Source organism: Colletotrichum jinshuiense, chromosome 4 (assembly GCF_051148585.1).
Source record: "Colletotrichum jinshuiense chromosome 4, complete sequence".
NCBI lineage: Eukaryota > Fungi > Ascomycota > Sordariomycetes > Glomerellales > Glomerellaceae > Colletotrichum > Colletotrichum jinshuiense.
Window position 1 is genome coordinate 47,188 of NC_139311.1, and position 16,475 is coordinate 63,662.

A 16,475-nucleotide genomic window follows, 5' to 3' on the forward strand; every position below is an offset into this window, starting at 1 on the left:
CAAACTCATTTAAATGTCAAAATAGATCGATTTTGAGATGGAAATTCTGTTTAAAAGATTAACCATTTTTAAATCTTTCGGCAACTGAAAGAGTGTCTGATACGTCTGCTGCAGCAGTTTAAAGTCTTGTTTGGCAAGACGGGATACTATTATAACGCCACTTTTGTGAAGTTTTTTTTAGCAATTTCCCTTGCTATGAGAATGATCCGTCGTGTGTTTGATTGTATAGGTCTCGATGGTGAGTGAATCTTTTCCATTTGGGTAAAAAACAGCAACAAACTAAACATCAAAGGACTACTCAATTGCGGGACTCATCGTGCATCACCACGCCTAAGAGCTACTGTTCCTGGCAAGTGTTCACTCGAATTATAAACTGCAAGACGCGCAAGAAGCAGAGACAGCCTTTACACAACTAGTAAGATATAACCCCAATCGTTGATAACTGTTGTGCTATATATAATTTGTCGGTTTAAACTTTTGATGTTCATTATTAGGGTATCTCGATGACTGAGATGATATTTCATCGCTAAGGACGAATCCTGAAACACACAACAGTCAGCAGTTCTAGATTTCTGAGTAGGGGCTAGCACAGCGATAAACATGTGATTTAAGGCTTAACTATTTGAGTTCAAGCACCTCGATAGTCGAATAATGGATAACCTGACAAGACAGCAACCTTTGCAGCCTAAAAGCAGTGGGACAAGTGTTAATGACAATTAATTACCTACGGAGCCCGGCAACTTATGCAGGGCATTCAGATCACGACAAAGACTTAAAGTATTAGTAATTAGAGCAGGACTTCAAATTAGTAACCTTAGACAATTGCATTCCACGAGATTATATGGATTGCAGAGTCTACTGTTATGCAGCTTAAGCTCTATACTTGGAGGTTGTTTATGAGCATACATACTCTAAACTATCACAGGCACGACACTGCAGGTGTAAACTAGTGCCAACCTAACGATATCATACGAGATGATATAGTATCCTTTATCCGTTTTCAGCAGCTTCACAGCTTATGACTTCAAGCGGCCGTCACATTATAGCCAATTCCCAACCCGACCGGGCATGTTGGCATGTCGGCTTGCCACGCCACATTGTTCTTTGCGAATTCAGGCAGATACGAGTTGGTCGTGAAGGTCTAAAATATAGTCAGCTTCCGTAGAGTTCATGCAATATGATTCAAAGTAGGTCCTGTCACAGCAGGTAACGAATGCAGTGGTAGCTTCTGCTTCCATACTGCTCGAACCATCCGCAGACGAGTCGCAAGATGCACGGCTCAACCGCGGCTGCTAAGTTATGTATTTTGGTCCACTTACACTTGGTAGGTAATAAGAAACGTCGTCGGACGTATAATTCGCCCCCAGAGAGCGCAAAACCGAGACAACTGAACCCGCGACGTAGTCGAGGAAGATCAAGTCAACCTTGGCTTCGTCCGAAAGTGATCCATTGTTGGGGAAGCTGCCGTTTGCCTGGAAAAAATTCGGGTAATCGTATGTCGGGATCTCACTGTGAATGGTGTCGTCTCCGTCAGTACCAAAGTCGTCGCTTGTGGTGTAGCCTGGTGTGACAGTCTGTCGACGGATGATGCGACCTCCGGCGTATGAACGCTTTGAGAAGTGATCGTTTGTTACAGGCGGGTCGACACAACTGTCCACGGTGGATAGGGTTGGGTTCACTTGACTGAAGCCAAACGCGTCGGTGGTCAGAGAGCGCTTCCGCTTCGAGGGAAAATTGCCCGACTCCAAACCATTGGTAACCTGGCGAGCGAGAGACCAGGAGACGTCAGGGATATACTGGAACCCATCAGTGAACGGAGAGACGATGAAGGAAGAATCGTAGTCGAATGGTCCCTGTGCCAGATCGAAACGGATATGACCAGTATTGGCAATGATGATTCTCGGCGTCGATGCTCTTTCCTCTGTGACAATGGTGGCTGCAAGAGCTGTGGTTGTTAGGGAGAAGATGGATGCATTGGACATAAAAGGTGCACAGTTAATGCACCAAGTTTGAGGGGCACAGCCGTATAGAGACGTTAGGCCCAGGTTCTTGCGGTATTCCGTAATGTTCTGGGACACTCCAAGTCCCTTGGATGTGTTAAATGCCTTAACCTGGCTACCAACCGCATGGTATTCGAATGTAAGAGTGTTCCTGAAATACTTATCAGTCACCGGCGTATTCTCCTGTTTGGTTAATCTTACCAGTCCAAATAGCGGCGAAAATAGGTGATACTGCCAGCAGAAGACGTTGGGCTAGAGGAGGTAGTTTTGCTAGCCACAGTTATCGCCTTTTGAGAAGGATGTGGCACGCCCTTGGGGTAAAGGGTGCCCTTATAGTTTTTGGACTTGACACCAGTTAAAGACAGCCAGCCTACTGTTTCGCAGTACCTTCCAGATTCGAGAGCAGTGGATTTGTCGTCATATACGGCAAAATCGCGAATGTGAGTGTGACCCCCGAAAAATTGGACGGGCGTGTCGGGCCTTATTGCTCGAATCGCGTCAAAAACGGTCTTCAGTGTGCTGCTGCTTTGTGTCTGTCGGACGGGGTTGTGACCAATGACCAGGAAAAGGTCAATCGGCTCTGTTTGGTTGACGGCGCTGAGAAACCAGGGTTGTTTGACCATGGTGGCAGCTTTGGTGACAACTGAAGCATTGGAATTGCCGGTGAAGTCAAAAAGAACACCGAAAGCCATGATTCTAAGACCTGTGAGAGGGATTGATTGAGTAAGAGTCCCAAAGATAAATACTCTTGAAACATACCTTTCGGGGTGGTGAAATATCTATATTGCTTGCCAATGTATTCCAGTATTCCCGTGCTAGGATTGCGGATTTGAACGTTGCTCGTTAGGTATCTATCACCGTAAACCTTGGCGAACTGGTTGAAGGTCTCATATGCGATGGTTGACAGGTATAACTCGTGGTTTCCAATAGCCAACAAGTCGTAATCGAGTTTCTCGAAAATCGGATTCGACAACTGGCCATTGACACCTGTACCGTTCGCATAAGCCGAAACACCGGTGGCATCGCTGAGCCCAGCACCATCGTGTAAATCCTAGTTCAATCAGCATGGTCAGACTGAAGATGGGTTGGAGGTGGCCATACTCCAGTGTCAACTACCAACAAATCGACATCGAGGTCGTGGGCTTTCTGGCGCATGTGCTTGACGAAGCTCACAAAGTCACCCCAGTCAGCCCCGTAGTTCTGCTCGCGGATATGACCTTCAAGCCTGTCGAATCCAGCCTAGTCAGCATAAAACCTTCGGAAATGGAGGAGGGCACCAACCATCCGTGAGTATCTGTGGCATTTTTTATTAGCATGGATAAACTCTTGGCATCACTTAGCAATTGTACGATTTTGACGTACCAGTAGTGTGGAGGAAATTCAATTGACCCCAAGATAGAGGCCCACGAGGTGCGTCCACGGCTGCTTGGGCATCAGGTTGCGCACGGCGGACATTTCGGGTCAATACGACGTCCCGCTCGGGGTGCTCGCAACTTTCGCAAGCCAGGGCGGCTGGAGTGCCCAACGCAAGGGCAAATAATGCCAATGTGTTGTTCTTAAGACGCATCTTGAGAATATTGAAGATACTGGCTAAGGGACAACTGATGCAGCGATCAGACAGCTCAGACCCTACAGCAAGCAGGTACAAGCCGCTTCCATGCGTGCATACCGCCAAGCTTTTAAGGGGTCGCATTCACACATAAACAAGCTTTTTCGCACATGGCCTCCCCGTACTGCCGCGCTGACGCGGCAAATGATAATACCTCGTAACCGAGAGGGCCGAAGTCGCATCACTATCTTGCTATCATATAAAGCACGGGATTACCTGGCACGTGGGAGGGTTCGACGTGCATAATCGCTAGGACCGAGCTTCCCTCTGTTGTCTAGCGCGGTCCGTCCTGCATCCATCTAAATTCAAGGACCCGCAACAGATCTCGTGTATTTGCCGATCTTGCCGGCATTGTCCAGTTAGCAGTCATGACCAACCCCCGGGATACCACGATAGGAGGACATTGGCCGGGTGCTGTGAAAGTTCATGAACGCAGAGCGACTCCACTGATTAATAAGTTAAACGTGCGTCGACTTTGTGCGCGAAGTTCAATTTAAACAGCACTGCGACTGTACCAACTACCTATTTTGTTAAAAGCGCCGTCGCCACCTCCTATCGCAGCTGGCATTCAACCCTCTGTCAGCGCATACCTTGCAATAAGAGACTGTAAAATAGCTTTTTTTTTTATCTATAAGCTTGGATTTTTTGCTGCAGGCAGAACTTGATAAATACGCCTTGAGAGTGACGAGTTATGATTGAGACACTAGTCTATGTAAACGAGAGTTTCGAGTCCTCGTCGCAGTAATACATCGCGAACTGGATTAAGCCAGCTACCCTATATTCATAATAATACTCGCCGTCTGTTTTATTTCTTCCCTAAACAGACCATTTCAAATTCTTGTTCCTTTGATATCAATACTGTGTCGTAAGAAACTGACCATGGGGTGCGTTCAGAAACTACCATTCCATTCGCCGGGAACCAGTTGATTGGCAACTTCATCTAACTCACTGGCGGGCTACTCTAGAGTCAGTCTCAACTTGAGCACGCCCGTCAGCCACGCAAGAACTTTCTTGCGGGTCTGCGCAAACAGGAGAATAAAAAACAGGTAAAAGCTCGCACCGATTGAGGAATTGACTCTGTCTGGCGAAATGCAGTCCATCCGTAGACCAGGACATTATATAACCATGCAGCGCATGACGAGCTAGTGGAACTAACTCGAGACATTTGAGAGATTCCTATAAACTACAATAATTAATAAATCGATATCATTGACGGCATCAAGAGAGACTGTTAGCATTAACGGAATGCCTGATCCCCGGATTATTGCTAGGTCGGATGTCTCCAGATCTATAGCCGAGATTGCTGACATATGCGCCAAGCAGTCATTCTGTACACATCAAGTGACGCAAGCGACAGTAAACCCATGCACGCGTCTTTTTGGTCAGCCGCCGTAGACCTAATCGGTTTAACCCCTGTTGCTTGTCCAGTGGCTTCAGCCTTGTCTTCTCCAACGACTTCGATCTCTCCTTTTTTCATTCGCTGCCATTCTTGAGAGACATAATCCGGGGGGTTTCTGACAACCAAACACCCGTCAACTTTCGCTAAATCTTGGCTCAAAAAGTGGCTCACTGGTGACATGGTGCCCTCCTTTCCATCTACGCCGGAAAAGCTGGCGATCCACGACATAGAGCGGCCACGGAGGTCAAGATGGATGACGCGTACCCTACCGACTAAAGCACTCCTCATTGCAGCAATCAGCCTTCTCACCTTGCTGCATCTCCTGCGGCAGAACCCTTACACCCGTCCTTTTTTCTCATCGCCAGATGACGCCAGCGACGAGACTATCATCTACCCCGGAGAGAAAATTTCGTGGCACCGTTGCGGCGCAGTCCAGGATCGCCCCCTAGAATGCAGCACTATCACTGTTCCGATGGACCAGTTTAACAGCACAAACTCTGGCAACGAAACGTTCTCTGTTCCTCTCATCCGACTTCGGGGCCGAAATGCGACACAGAATGTACTATACAATCCCGGCGGACCCGGTGGCTCGGGAATGGGCGCAATGTATTCTATGGGAGACAAGCTGCACGATATCATGGGTGAAGGGTTCCATGTTCTCTCATTTGATCCCCGTGGCATAAACAGTTCACGACCGGCAGCAAATTGTTATCCTCAAGGCGAAGAAGGAACGGCCATCCGCTGGGCCCACCCCCTTATTCACCAGGCACAAAAGGAGGCCGACTCACTCGAGCTTGTGGCTTGGGCGACCAACTATGCCAAGGCCTGCGCAGATACTATGGGAGACCACGGGAGATACATCAACACGCCACAGACAGCCGCCGACATGAACAGCATCCTGGATGCGGTCGGACAGCGCGACATGCTATACTATGGCGTCAGCTACGGCACCGTGCTGGGCCAAACGTACGCCGCTATGTACCCGGAGCGCAGCAGGCGCGTCATTATTGACGGTGTTGTCAATGCATTCGACTGGTATGGAGAGCTAACCTTGTCTGACGCACTGGTGGACAATGAAAAGGTGTTTGATGGCTTCCTCGAGCAGTGTGTTAAGGCCGGCCAGGGGAACTGCACATTGGCAGCTGAGGGTCTGGACGCTGCCGGGCTCAGATCGAAACTCTTTCACTTCATAGATGAGGTAGATCAGCAACCTCTGAGCGTTTACGTCAACAGTACGGTCTACGGAATTATTACCGCAGAGACCATCCTTAACACGGCAATATTTCGAACGATGTACAGCCCGAAAAGATGGCCGCAGCTTGCGGACCGCCTCTCGGAACTCATGGCCGGCAATCACAGTACCTTCTTCCTTGATTACGGTTTGATGGACAACTCTGACCTAATGATTGCCTTCGATTTCGTCTATGGCAATGACGGGATCTCAGGGCCTGCGCATTGGGGACATGGAGCCGAAGAGATGCTGAGCCTTCTGCGACCGATGTGGAACCAGAGCATCCTTGCACACGCAGGAAGCAGGTGGTACTATCCGAAGCAGCAGTGGAGGTTGCCTAAGTCGCATAATTTCTCGCTGAAGAAGCCCGCAACGACAGGTCAATCGGGTGTCCAAACCGCCCATCCGGTCCTCATTCTTAGTACTACGTATGACCCAGTCACTCCACTTATTTCTGCTCGGGTAGCGCAATCGGCCTTTGAAGGCAGCCAGCTGGTTGAGGTCAAGGGGTATGGACATTGCAGCTTAGCTGAACCTTCCCGGTGTCTAGTCAAAAAGTTAAGGGATTACCTATACAATGGCACATTGCCAGGAACTTTTTCGGTATGTTCAGTGGATCGGCCGTATTTTCCCTACATCGATGGGCGTGACCGCATCGACGACTTGGGGCTAGAGGGTGATAGCAGCGACCTGGTGGCATATAGAGCTCAGGAAAGACTCGCGGAGCAATGGGTTGGACCTCATTTTTGATTCTCGACCCGTGACTTCTCGAAAAAAAAAAAAGTACTTGTGGTGAATCATATGTTATATACGTTGTTGGTTGAATGGAACTTTGCGGGCATTTATGCCTAGTCTGTGAATATCTAAGCAGATCTGATTATGTCTACGTAAAACTATATATGTTTTTCAAGTTTTTGTGTAAAAATAAATGTTTGTGGTAATAGCATGGGGATAACTGATGGTTGGATGTAGGGCCAACTTCCGAACATGAGTGAGCCTGTCGAACTGCCAAGTTTCGACGTCCTCCGAGAATCCATGCCCAATTATATTTCTATAGGCTTTCCATGTGCATAGAATTTTATTGCTCTGTTACAGTTGCTGAGTGGTTACAATAGGCCTAGCAGCAAATCCAAGATTATGAACGATCATAGTTGAGCGTTAGATTGAGTGTTGTGGTTAAATAGTCCATTCATTATGATCATCCTAAGATTTATATCCCCGTCATTTGCCTGGAAGTTTCCCCATCATGAAGTCCAGCCCAGCTGCTCACAAAACTCTGACCTTGGTCTTGGCTTCGGCAGTGCGGGCATCTGCAGCCTAACGGTCTCCAGCTCCTCGCATGCGCAAGCCGGCGTGGCCCAAATCGCCCGCCCGACAATCTTGCCCTTCCTATCCACCAGCAGGCAGATGCCGCCTGGATTGGTTCCCTGGTATCCAAGTCCTGGGAATCGATACATGGCGGCATCATGCACTTTTTCCTGGTCATTGTTGATAAAGAGACCAGCATCAGTGACTGAGCGAGCACCGCAGGCAGCGCACTTCACCCAAACGAAATACCGGCGCCACGTAAGGTGTAGTACATTGCCTTGCGTGCCCTGGTAGTCGAAGCGAGACTGGGTTCGCCCAGGCCAACAGGTCGTAATGCCCAATGCCTCGATGATGTCAAAGATGTGGTAGGGGCTCCCCGGAGGCCAAGGCTGCCCTGGGGCCACCTTTGATAGTGCAAGAACTGTCTGTTCCAGCTTTTCTCGGCGATCACCCACTGACAAGGCTTCCAACATGTTCTCTTTTGACTCATAGAACAACCGCGAACCAAATGCCTCGGCGAAGCCCTCTACGCTCGGCGTAGCGAGATTGTATGCGCAGAAGTGAGCAACCTGGTCGTAGTTTCCACTCCACTGTTCGGATTTCCAAACAGTCCCAGCCTTTTGCATCTTGATGAAAACATCGCCGTTGTCTTCAAAGCTGAGGGCATCGTGATTTTCTGGTGGTGACGTCATTTGTCCCATACTGTATGCCTGCAAGTTGTGTTAGTTTCTACTCGAATCATGGTTTGATGGTATTCGTTTGTTAGACCGAGGTAGCCAATATTGAACAATACAGTGACCAGAGGAGTTTCAGATACGTTTGACAGGAGAAATGAGGAGGTTACTGACATAAACATCATTGTATCCCTCGCTGACATTGTTGGCCGGCATGTTTCGAACATCCAGGCCATCCTTTGGCCCAAACTCCGGTGTCATAAGCAAAGGAGTGTAGTCGCCTTCTTTCAAGCACTGACGTGCCAGATTCAGATACATTTCGTCCCAGTCTCGGCCGCCCAGCTCTGTGACTGAGTTGCCGGTGATGATACCTTGGAGCGCGTAGAGGAAATCGTTCTTGTCGCGACAACCACGGCGACACAGCAGCGCAAATGCGAGGCCGAAGTTGCGGCTTTTCGAGTCGGCACGGCACTTTCCCAACGGCCCAAGATTCCAGGGCATGATGTTCTTGCCGATTTCTAAACGAGCCTCCAACCCATGGACATCGCCCCCATGCTTTGTGACCTGCTCGTTCCAGAGACCGCTGAGCTGTTTCTGGTAGAGTTGCGCGGACTCTTCACCATGTAGTTGCAGTTCGGAATCCATGACCCGAACATTTGCACTTCGTATGTACTCCATGGCGGTCCAGACACGGCTATACCACTGCGCGTTGCAGATTCCCACCATGCCATCCAGACGGGCTGCATCATCTGATGCATACAGGAACTTGTCCACCATCATCGGTGTGACATCTTCCAGATGGACGACTGTCAAAGTGGAGCTAGCGTAGATCCTGTGCACCGACTGAAGAATCGAGATCTTCAAGCTCGGTGACCACTACATTGGTATGTCAGCAAACAAGATGATATTTTCAAGGTGGGAATTCTTAACCGGTTCAGTCTAACCTGGGGTACACTGATATAGTCATGCCAAACTTCAACATTCTTGCGCAGTGCCTTTGAGATGCTCCTAGCCATTTCGGTGGGAACATGCACGACTAGGCGTTGCACATCCGGATCTTGGAGGCCCAAGTACCCTTGGTTCTGGGTATCCGAGACTCCTTCATGCCAGACGTGCGATACCGTAATGTACTGAACGTTTTCATTCAACAAACAGGGCAGGTGGCGATCATATAGGACCAGATCGAGTCCATCCGTTGTTCGTAAGATCTTGGTCCCATGCTGCCGCTCTTGTCCTTGTGGCAGAAGCTGGAACGTTCGAATCAGTGCCTCCTCAGAAAAACCCTTCGTGCACACGCAACAGTGCACGTCAGACTCGTCAAAATACCAAAAAGTCTTCAGGTCCGGATACAGTTGGCCTGACATTTTCAGGCTTGTGTTGTTCTCTGCTGTGGCCATATCCCTGATACTTTGGCTCCCCGCCAAGCCTGTCGAACTATCAAAACCGAACCCCAGTTTCTCTGTAAAAAGCAATCCAGATCCTCCTGGGTTGTCTGCAGAACTAAGGCGTCAGCCCTTATATCTGTTCAGCCCCTCCCCTGAAGCCACTTATCTCAGTGGTCCCAATCATTGGTTACCATACCAGCCCCACATATATTCCTGATTTTAGTGGTTTTCATGATGAAGCCTACTTCTTTGCACCTAGTTCGGCTTACTCCCAGCGTGCCTGGTCTCCACTCTCCCACGAACTCCTTTATTCTTCTCGTTGGTTGCGTAGGGGTGGTTCCATGTTATGAAATAATTTGTACATATGGGTATAATATTATAGGATGATGTTTTGCACCGTTTGGCAGGTAGACATGTACTTAGTGAAACATGCGAGTAAACAGGTGTACAGGTAAGTAAATAAGGAGTCTATGAAGGAAGATATTGTCGCTGAGGCATTTTAAAGCCAGTCACAGTATAGGGGTAATAACATAGCCTTCTTGGCAGCCCCGTTGCTGTATCTAAAAGAAATGGAGTGAGTCTCTTTGTCAACCCAACCCCCCCCCCCCCGGGGGGGGGGGGGGGGGGGGGAGGTAAAAATACTCCAGGTTAAAGACGAATCGAAACTATTCCATGTGATCGCAGCAATAAGGTACGCAAGTACGGCTGTTACGCTAGACGTCTTCAATCAATTATAGGTATATTTATCGGTCTTGTAGAAACCATGTCTGTTCTTATCCAAGCTTGGTTTGCTTCTCAACTATGTGAATCTGGTACACAAGCTTGTAACGTTCATTAGATATAAGAAGGGCTGGGCTGCTAAATAATTATACTGGAGGTCACATTATAAGGCTCCCTAACACAGCGCGAAATGAAATTGATTACAATTTTCAGACATGCACGAAGGGATTGAATAGTATCACAACGCAAATATTTTACGTCATGGCGTACTTTTATCTTGTCCTATTTTTGCAATAAGCGAAATGGGTGGTCGTCTGATTTCTGATACATTTGGGGAATTAGGCTCATCTCGAACTGGACCCCCTCCGCAACCTAGGCGCGCAAGCACAGTCGCCTTGGGTCTCTTTTTTGGTAACTCTGAAAATGATCAAGAAGTCGGCTGATTAAGGCATAAGCGATCTTCATGATTACCTCTAGCATCCTTGTTTTGGATAGCAAGAAGTTAGTCGCGAAGACAGAAGACACCAATAGATTCGTCTCCTCGATGAAACATCAGGCTGAGTTCGAGATAGAGATATTCAGATGAAACAACATCACAAGCATGGTCGGGGATTGGGTTGTAGAGAGGCGTGATTCAAAACAAGACCTGTAACAGGCGACTGTGCGCACAGCCATCATGGGGGAAAGCACCAACAGGATCAGGTGCACGGATGATTCCAGCACCCGAATAAAACTTCAAAGTTTCCCTGGTAATTCCATGTGTCTCTACTTTCGTGCACCATCCGACCATCTCAGCAGCTGCATGCAACTCTACACCCAGTATGCCTTCAACCCCCGAATATCAGCCCTTCTTAAAATACTCGGACGACCCGACGGCCGAAGAGCCTAGCTCTCCAAAACATCATGTTCCACGTCGAGGTTTTCTTCTATCCCATGTGCTAGTTATCGTTATCACATCGTTGGTGTGGGGCCTGGTCTTCTTCCTCTTCATTCCCACACCGACACCCTCGCCCTCAACACAAGGGACGATGCCAACCGGGCTTTCAAACAGCCACGTACCCGGAGAACGACACAACATAACGAGCAGCAGACGACTGATATCTTGCGGTAACTCAACCCAAGAGGCAAGAGAGAATGGCTGCAAATACGACATTCTCCTGAATCACTGGATCCCAACTCCTTGCTTCGACAAGGATTCGGTTGACGAATACCGAGATGATGACAGTTGGGGTGGCTTCTCGGATATAAACATGACACAACGTTTGACTGTTGATGAAATGTCAGAGAGAGACTTTTACTGGACATCTATCCGAGATCATATCAACCATTGCGCCATGATGTGGAGGCGGCAGTTCTATGCTCTTTACGACGAGCGTGCCGCGATCGACAGTATTATCGCAAGCCCAGGACATACCGACCATTGCTCCCAGTACCTCATGGATGCGGTGGAGTCCAAGTGGAAAGAGCCAACCAAGACAATGAGAGGATTTGCAGGCTGCTGGATCCGGGACTAGGTGGGAGCGAAGTTTGAGCCAGTATTGCTTGTTTGTCTCCCAGACTCGTTGGGATTTACAGATCCGGGACAATGGAATGTGGAACCCAGCTATACTGGCCTCCACGAATACTAGATTAAGTAAATTATCAGAGCCCATCCTAATTACTCACTTCATTGTCTAAAAAAACATGTCGGGTCTTAATCAATCAAAACCTCGTTCCCATTTGCACGCCTGATAAAGACACAAAAGTTCCAGAGACGATGCAGCACGCTCGAAATGCCCTGCCCTGGCAAAGTGAAACCTGTGGAGGTTCTAATATTCGCTTGTCTCAACTCTACCAGAACCCTTTTTACAGAGACCAACATCAAATATGTAGTTCGTAGTTTTCGGCCATCATGTGACATTAATCCAGTTACTGACATCAACCAAGCCTTCTTGGGAACATTCAACATCGAAAGCGGACAGGAAAATCATACTTACAAAGTTACAAAGTGGTAGATTAGTGACGAAAAGCCTCGAATAAGTACCAGACTTCGGAACTACTTACAATATATCATATGATGAGACTTTAGGCATTTTCCTGATGCTTTTACCAACGGTTTAGGTTAATAATCTTTCATTTAATTGGCCCTGACCTGTAAATGAACAATATTAAACTACATCACCCTTACGTTGGAACTTAGATCAATTCCATGTTCAGTTTTAAAAAATCCAATACATAAGGTTCAGGACCTGCGTTTTGGTGCATGTTCTCATCCCCTTTTATCAGGTTGCCTGCCGCAAACTAATCGTTTCTCCTACATTTTTATGAAACTCAATCTTTGTGTTTTTTTACACCAAAAAATGGGATGGTATTGTATTAATTGACAATAAAATTACAAAGGCTTTCTTTTTGTCCCTCTCTCTTTCAGAGGAGCCTTGCCGCTGAGGCAAGTTTTTCTAGATGTATTCCACGCAAATAGCATCACTCTTGATGTCCATAACCTCGCCAATGGTGATGTTTTCGGCTGTGCCTGCCATCCACATGATATGTTCCAGGGTTGTGACATTGCCATTGTCACCAAAGTACGGTGCAAAGGCTTCCTCGGGCAAAACCTTGGGCTGAGCATCTACGAGAAGTCTGCCGATAGCAACATTTCTGCCGCTTATGTCGGTAAGACGGGATGCATTCTTGCTCTGCCATTCCCACCAGAGGCGATCCAGGTTGGTATGGTGCAAAAAGAATAGGGGGTCGGCCGGGGAAAGCGAAACATCGTCCATCTTGTGTTTCAATAATTAGCATTGGCTTAATTCAAGATACAGAATCGAGGGAAAATGGTATACATACAGTACCACCAATTGCGAAATGGCCAGAGGTGTGGGGGGACCCTCCGAGACAATTATTGAAATCGTTATATCCTTCCAAGGCGTTGCAGGCGTTAACGATGTCCTGTGAAACTTGCTCAAATTGCGCCTGCTTGAAGTCGTAAGCGAGGCATTGCTCCTCGCCTCGTTCAAGCTGAATATTGATATTATATCTCAGGCTGGTAAATGGGCCATCAGTAACGCAGCCGTTCTCATCGGTGGCACCAGTTCCAAAGGAGGTCGTTGGATCACTGCCCCAAATACTAGCAGCCGTGAGAAGTCCAGTGGCTTGGTCCACTTGCTCATTCCAGTACCTAATAACGCTTAAGCTCCTCTTCCGATTTGATGATTACGTGCCACATTGGGTTTTCTTGGCTCTGTATCAGACTTACGGGATAGGTCCTGTATAACCGCATTCTTGTCGGAGGAGGTTTTCGTGAACGGTCATGTACCAACGATGCCAGGGAAGAAATGCACCCTATAATTGTTGTGACATACTCATCAGTATTCAATATTCTGGGGAAGAATGGTTTGGGTACGTACGACGCCATGAATAAATTGAACTTGGGCCACATGGGCAACCTGAAGCTCGTCCCATCGACTCTTGGAGCCGGCATAGCTTGTTTTCGATGGTGCTTGAGCCGGATCCATCAGACAAAGTGTTGAATTAATGTATTCGGCCTTCTCAACATCGCTCAAAGCAGACCTATGATTGAGTATATCAGTTCATCTATTCCAGAATGTCCCCCAAGAACCAAACTTAGGTTGACCTACCAGGACTTGCGGTAGGTTGGGTTGGTGCAAGCAGCTGAAGCAGCCTGAGCTGCAGCCAACACAAGTGCCGCTGAAGCAAGAAGATTGATCATCATTGCAGGTGAATTAGTTGAAATAAATCGTATGTATAAAGAGTCAAAGTATAAACGAATATCTTATACAGAAATCGAACAATGGCAAATGAACGAATCCAAGCTCAACTAGTGATGGAGGTCATGTAAAACGTAATTCCTGAAGAATACAGCGGGCTTTTATATACTATAAGGCCAAGAGGCCTGTTGATTGTTCTATCTCCTTTTGCCAAGGGCCGAATCGATATCTTTGGTTAGCTTCCTTTGAATTCCAAAAGTAACAGGCCCACAGGCCTAAAGGACCAGTTTCTTGGCCATCTAATCCACATGCAAGGACGATAAGACCTTCTCGTTTAAGCTGCCGAGATCCAACGTTCGTCACACTTTTGATTGGAGATTGCATATAAAGATATGCCCATCCATGTCATGAGGTAACACTGCAACAGCCATCTAATCCATTCAGAAATGGATTGTTGCATCAACGCACACCGGAGGTCCCGAGTTAACTGAGGCTCTAGACCACTGATTACAAGGTCATGGTGCCCTTTACTAGACCTATTATGGCGATTGAGTCCGTAGCCTTCTCGAAGAAGATTTATAGTCCGAAGATAACCAGGAGATAAGGTGTCGATAGTCTAGCAAAAGATGGCGACATAGGTTTGCCCCCCTGTTTGCCGAAAAAGAAAGATGGGTTCTAACGGACTGCATTGAACGGCCAAGAGTCTCTTGCAGACAACTGGGGCTCTCGGTGGATCAGTGTGGGCATCCGGAAATGTCTGCCGTCGTGCCAAAACTTTTTCGTTTGTTTTTTCTTTTTCTTTTTCATTTTCAGAGAATAGCCACCATGTAATTTTCGTCGCTTTGATGAGTTCAGTCACTTGTCCCATTGCAAGATTAATAATCTGCATCACGGCCTCCAGCCCCATGCCCTTGGCAAGCGGAATATGCCCATTTAGGAATTATTGCTTTGTCCATGTTGTGACTCCAACCTGAAAGCCCCTTTTATTAATCTCCCCCTAGTTTTGAACCGAGAACTAAACAGCGAGGAAGACTAATCAAATTCACCAGCAAGTTTCCTGTCTCTAATCTTTTATTTGGTTTGAGAATTTTCGAATCCTACAGGTCGATATCAAACTATGCCTCGCAGACCTGTCCCCGTTTACCTAACCAGCCAACTAGATGTGGCGTACATACATGACATGTTGAGGCTGCATATTCTTAGCGTCATCAAGCGCATGGAAATGTCAGGCAAATCAAGGCATGGCGCAAATACGGAGGCAATAAACCTAGAAGCCATTTAGCGTGGACTCCACTTTTTGCCGTTATATAACCTAGGATCTGTGCTGTAACGTCAAACGGACGGATCTAGTTGTTTAATTTTGGTGATAATGTACTACTTCGTATGTATACACGTACACGGCCGGTTAGTTCGGCTTGTTGCTGAGCACTAGACATGACTCGTGCTCTGCGGCACAAGGTATAATGCAGGGGCACCGATGGCGTCTCCATATTTTGTGACATGTCAACTATTCACCTGTGAAGGCCAGCAAGGCGACATCGGTATGGTGCACAACCAGATTTTAAGATGCATACATAGTGCGGTCCATGATTGTGTTGTAGGGTTACTCAATCCGAGCAACCTTTCTGACGTCGAGATAGCTACTAAGGGGCCCCTCGAGTATATATTGGATCGTCAGACATATATTACCTGTTATCGTGAAAATCTAATGGGCTTTGCATTCCTCGACATTCAAAGGACCTTCCATCCTACATTTAATGTGTAGGGAAGTCTGTGACTGAGATAGGAGACCGACGTTGTTCATGTGAAGTCTAAAATCAAATCGTGGCAGACTCTTTCCTGCTTACAAGGGCATTTTGCGGTAGTTTTAAATTCGGGCCAGAGGAACGTCTCAGTGGCGGCTAAACACGGTTTATTTCAAGGACCCAATCGTCAGCGGTTTGGCAGCCTTTTGGATTCTGGTGTCCTTTTTGGTTATTTTGTTGAAAACGAGTATTCACGCTTACCGAGAGAAGCAACGCTGCAGAGACATGAACTAATCAAGTATACGAATTTTAGAAACAAATACTTAGACTTACTTAGGCAAGAACAATGGGTGGCAGCCGGACTACCTGTATGTCGACCTGTTTGTTACGGTTCATAGACATAGGATCCTTTCCAATTAGAACATAGATTGACTGGTTCTTGGAATTGGAAGTTGGTCTCGAGATGGTAAATAGTTCAACAGAAACGACAAGGTGACAAAATTATACATTGCAGTTTTCTCCTCCTATGGCTGGACTTCTCGGTGGTTCCTACCCAAAACTCATTGATAGATATTTCCTTCCAGTGAGACAGAACCTGTACTACGAAAACCTTATAGTGATAGTCAGGGGGGCAAGTACTGTCATGAGGTGGGTTTCAATTTGTTTGATATGTTTTCTTTCTAGGATTACTCGATATGTC

At 47.3% G+C, this 16,475-nt stretch overlaps 4 protein-coding genes across 4 annotated transcripts; 1 reads left to right on the forward strand and 3 right to left on the reverse strand.

Annotated features, from left to right (window-relative positions):
* Window positions 1–1,024: 1,024 nt before the first annotated feature.
* On the reverse strand, window positions 1,025–3,567 carry EsH8_IV_000009 (metallophosphoesterase family protein; the record flags this gene model as incomplete). Its single annotated transcript, XM_083264899.1, has 7 exons — window positions 1,025–1,141; window positions 1,320–2,151; window positions 2,202–2,703; window positions 2,760–3,051; window positions 3,102–3,225; window positions 3,282–3,294; window positions 3,363–3,567. 7 exons carry the CDS (start codon window positions 3,565–3,567, stop codon window positions 1,025–1,027), a joined length of 2,085 nt encoding a protein of 694 aa, XP_083123794.1.
* Window positions 3,568–5,480: 1,913 nt separating this feature from the next.
* On the forward strand, window positions 5,481–6,989 carry EsH8_IV_000010 (uncharacterized protein; the record flags this gene model as incomplete). Its single annotated transcript, XM_083264900.1, has 2 exons — window positions 5,481–6,748; window positions 6,803–6,989. 2 exons carry the CDS (start codon window positions 5,481–5,483, stop codon window positions 6,987–6,989), a joined length of 1,455 nt encoding a protein of 484 aa, XP_083123795.1.
* A 494-nt stretch (window positions 6,990–7,483) lies between these two features.
* On the reverse strand, window positions 7,484–9,585 carry EsH8_IV_000011 (uncharacterized protein; the record flags this gene model as incomplete). The annotated part of the gene is made up of 3 exons (XM_083264901.1): window positions 7,484–8,257; window positions 8,396–9,097; window positions 9,166–9,585. 3 exons carry the CDS (start codon window positions 9,583–9,585, stop codon window positions 7,484–7,486), a joined length of 1,896 nt encoding a protein of 631 aa, XP_083123796.1.
* Window positions 9,586–12,761: 3,176 nt separating this feature from the next.
* On the reverse strand, window positions 12,762–13,783 carry EsH8_IV_000012 (uncharacterized protein; the record flags this gene model as incomplete). The annotated part of the gene is made up of 3 exons (XM_083264902.1): window positions 12,762–13,082; window positions 13,150–13,480; window positions 13,710–13,783. The coding sequence occupies 3 exons, from the start codon at window positions 13,781–13,783 to the stop codon at window positions 12,762–12,764; spliced, it is 726 nt and encodes a 241-aa protein (XP_083123797.1).
* Window positions 13,784–16,475: the final 2,692 nt, after the last annotated feature.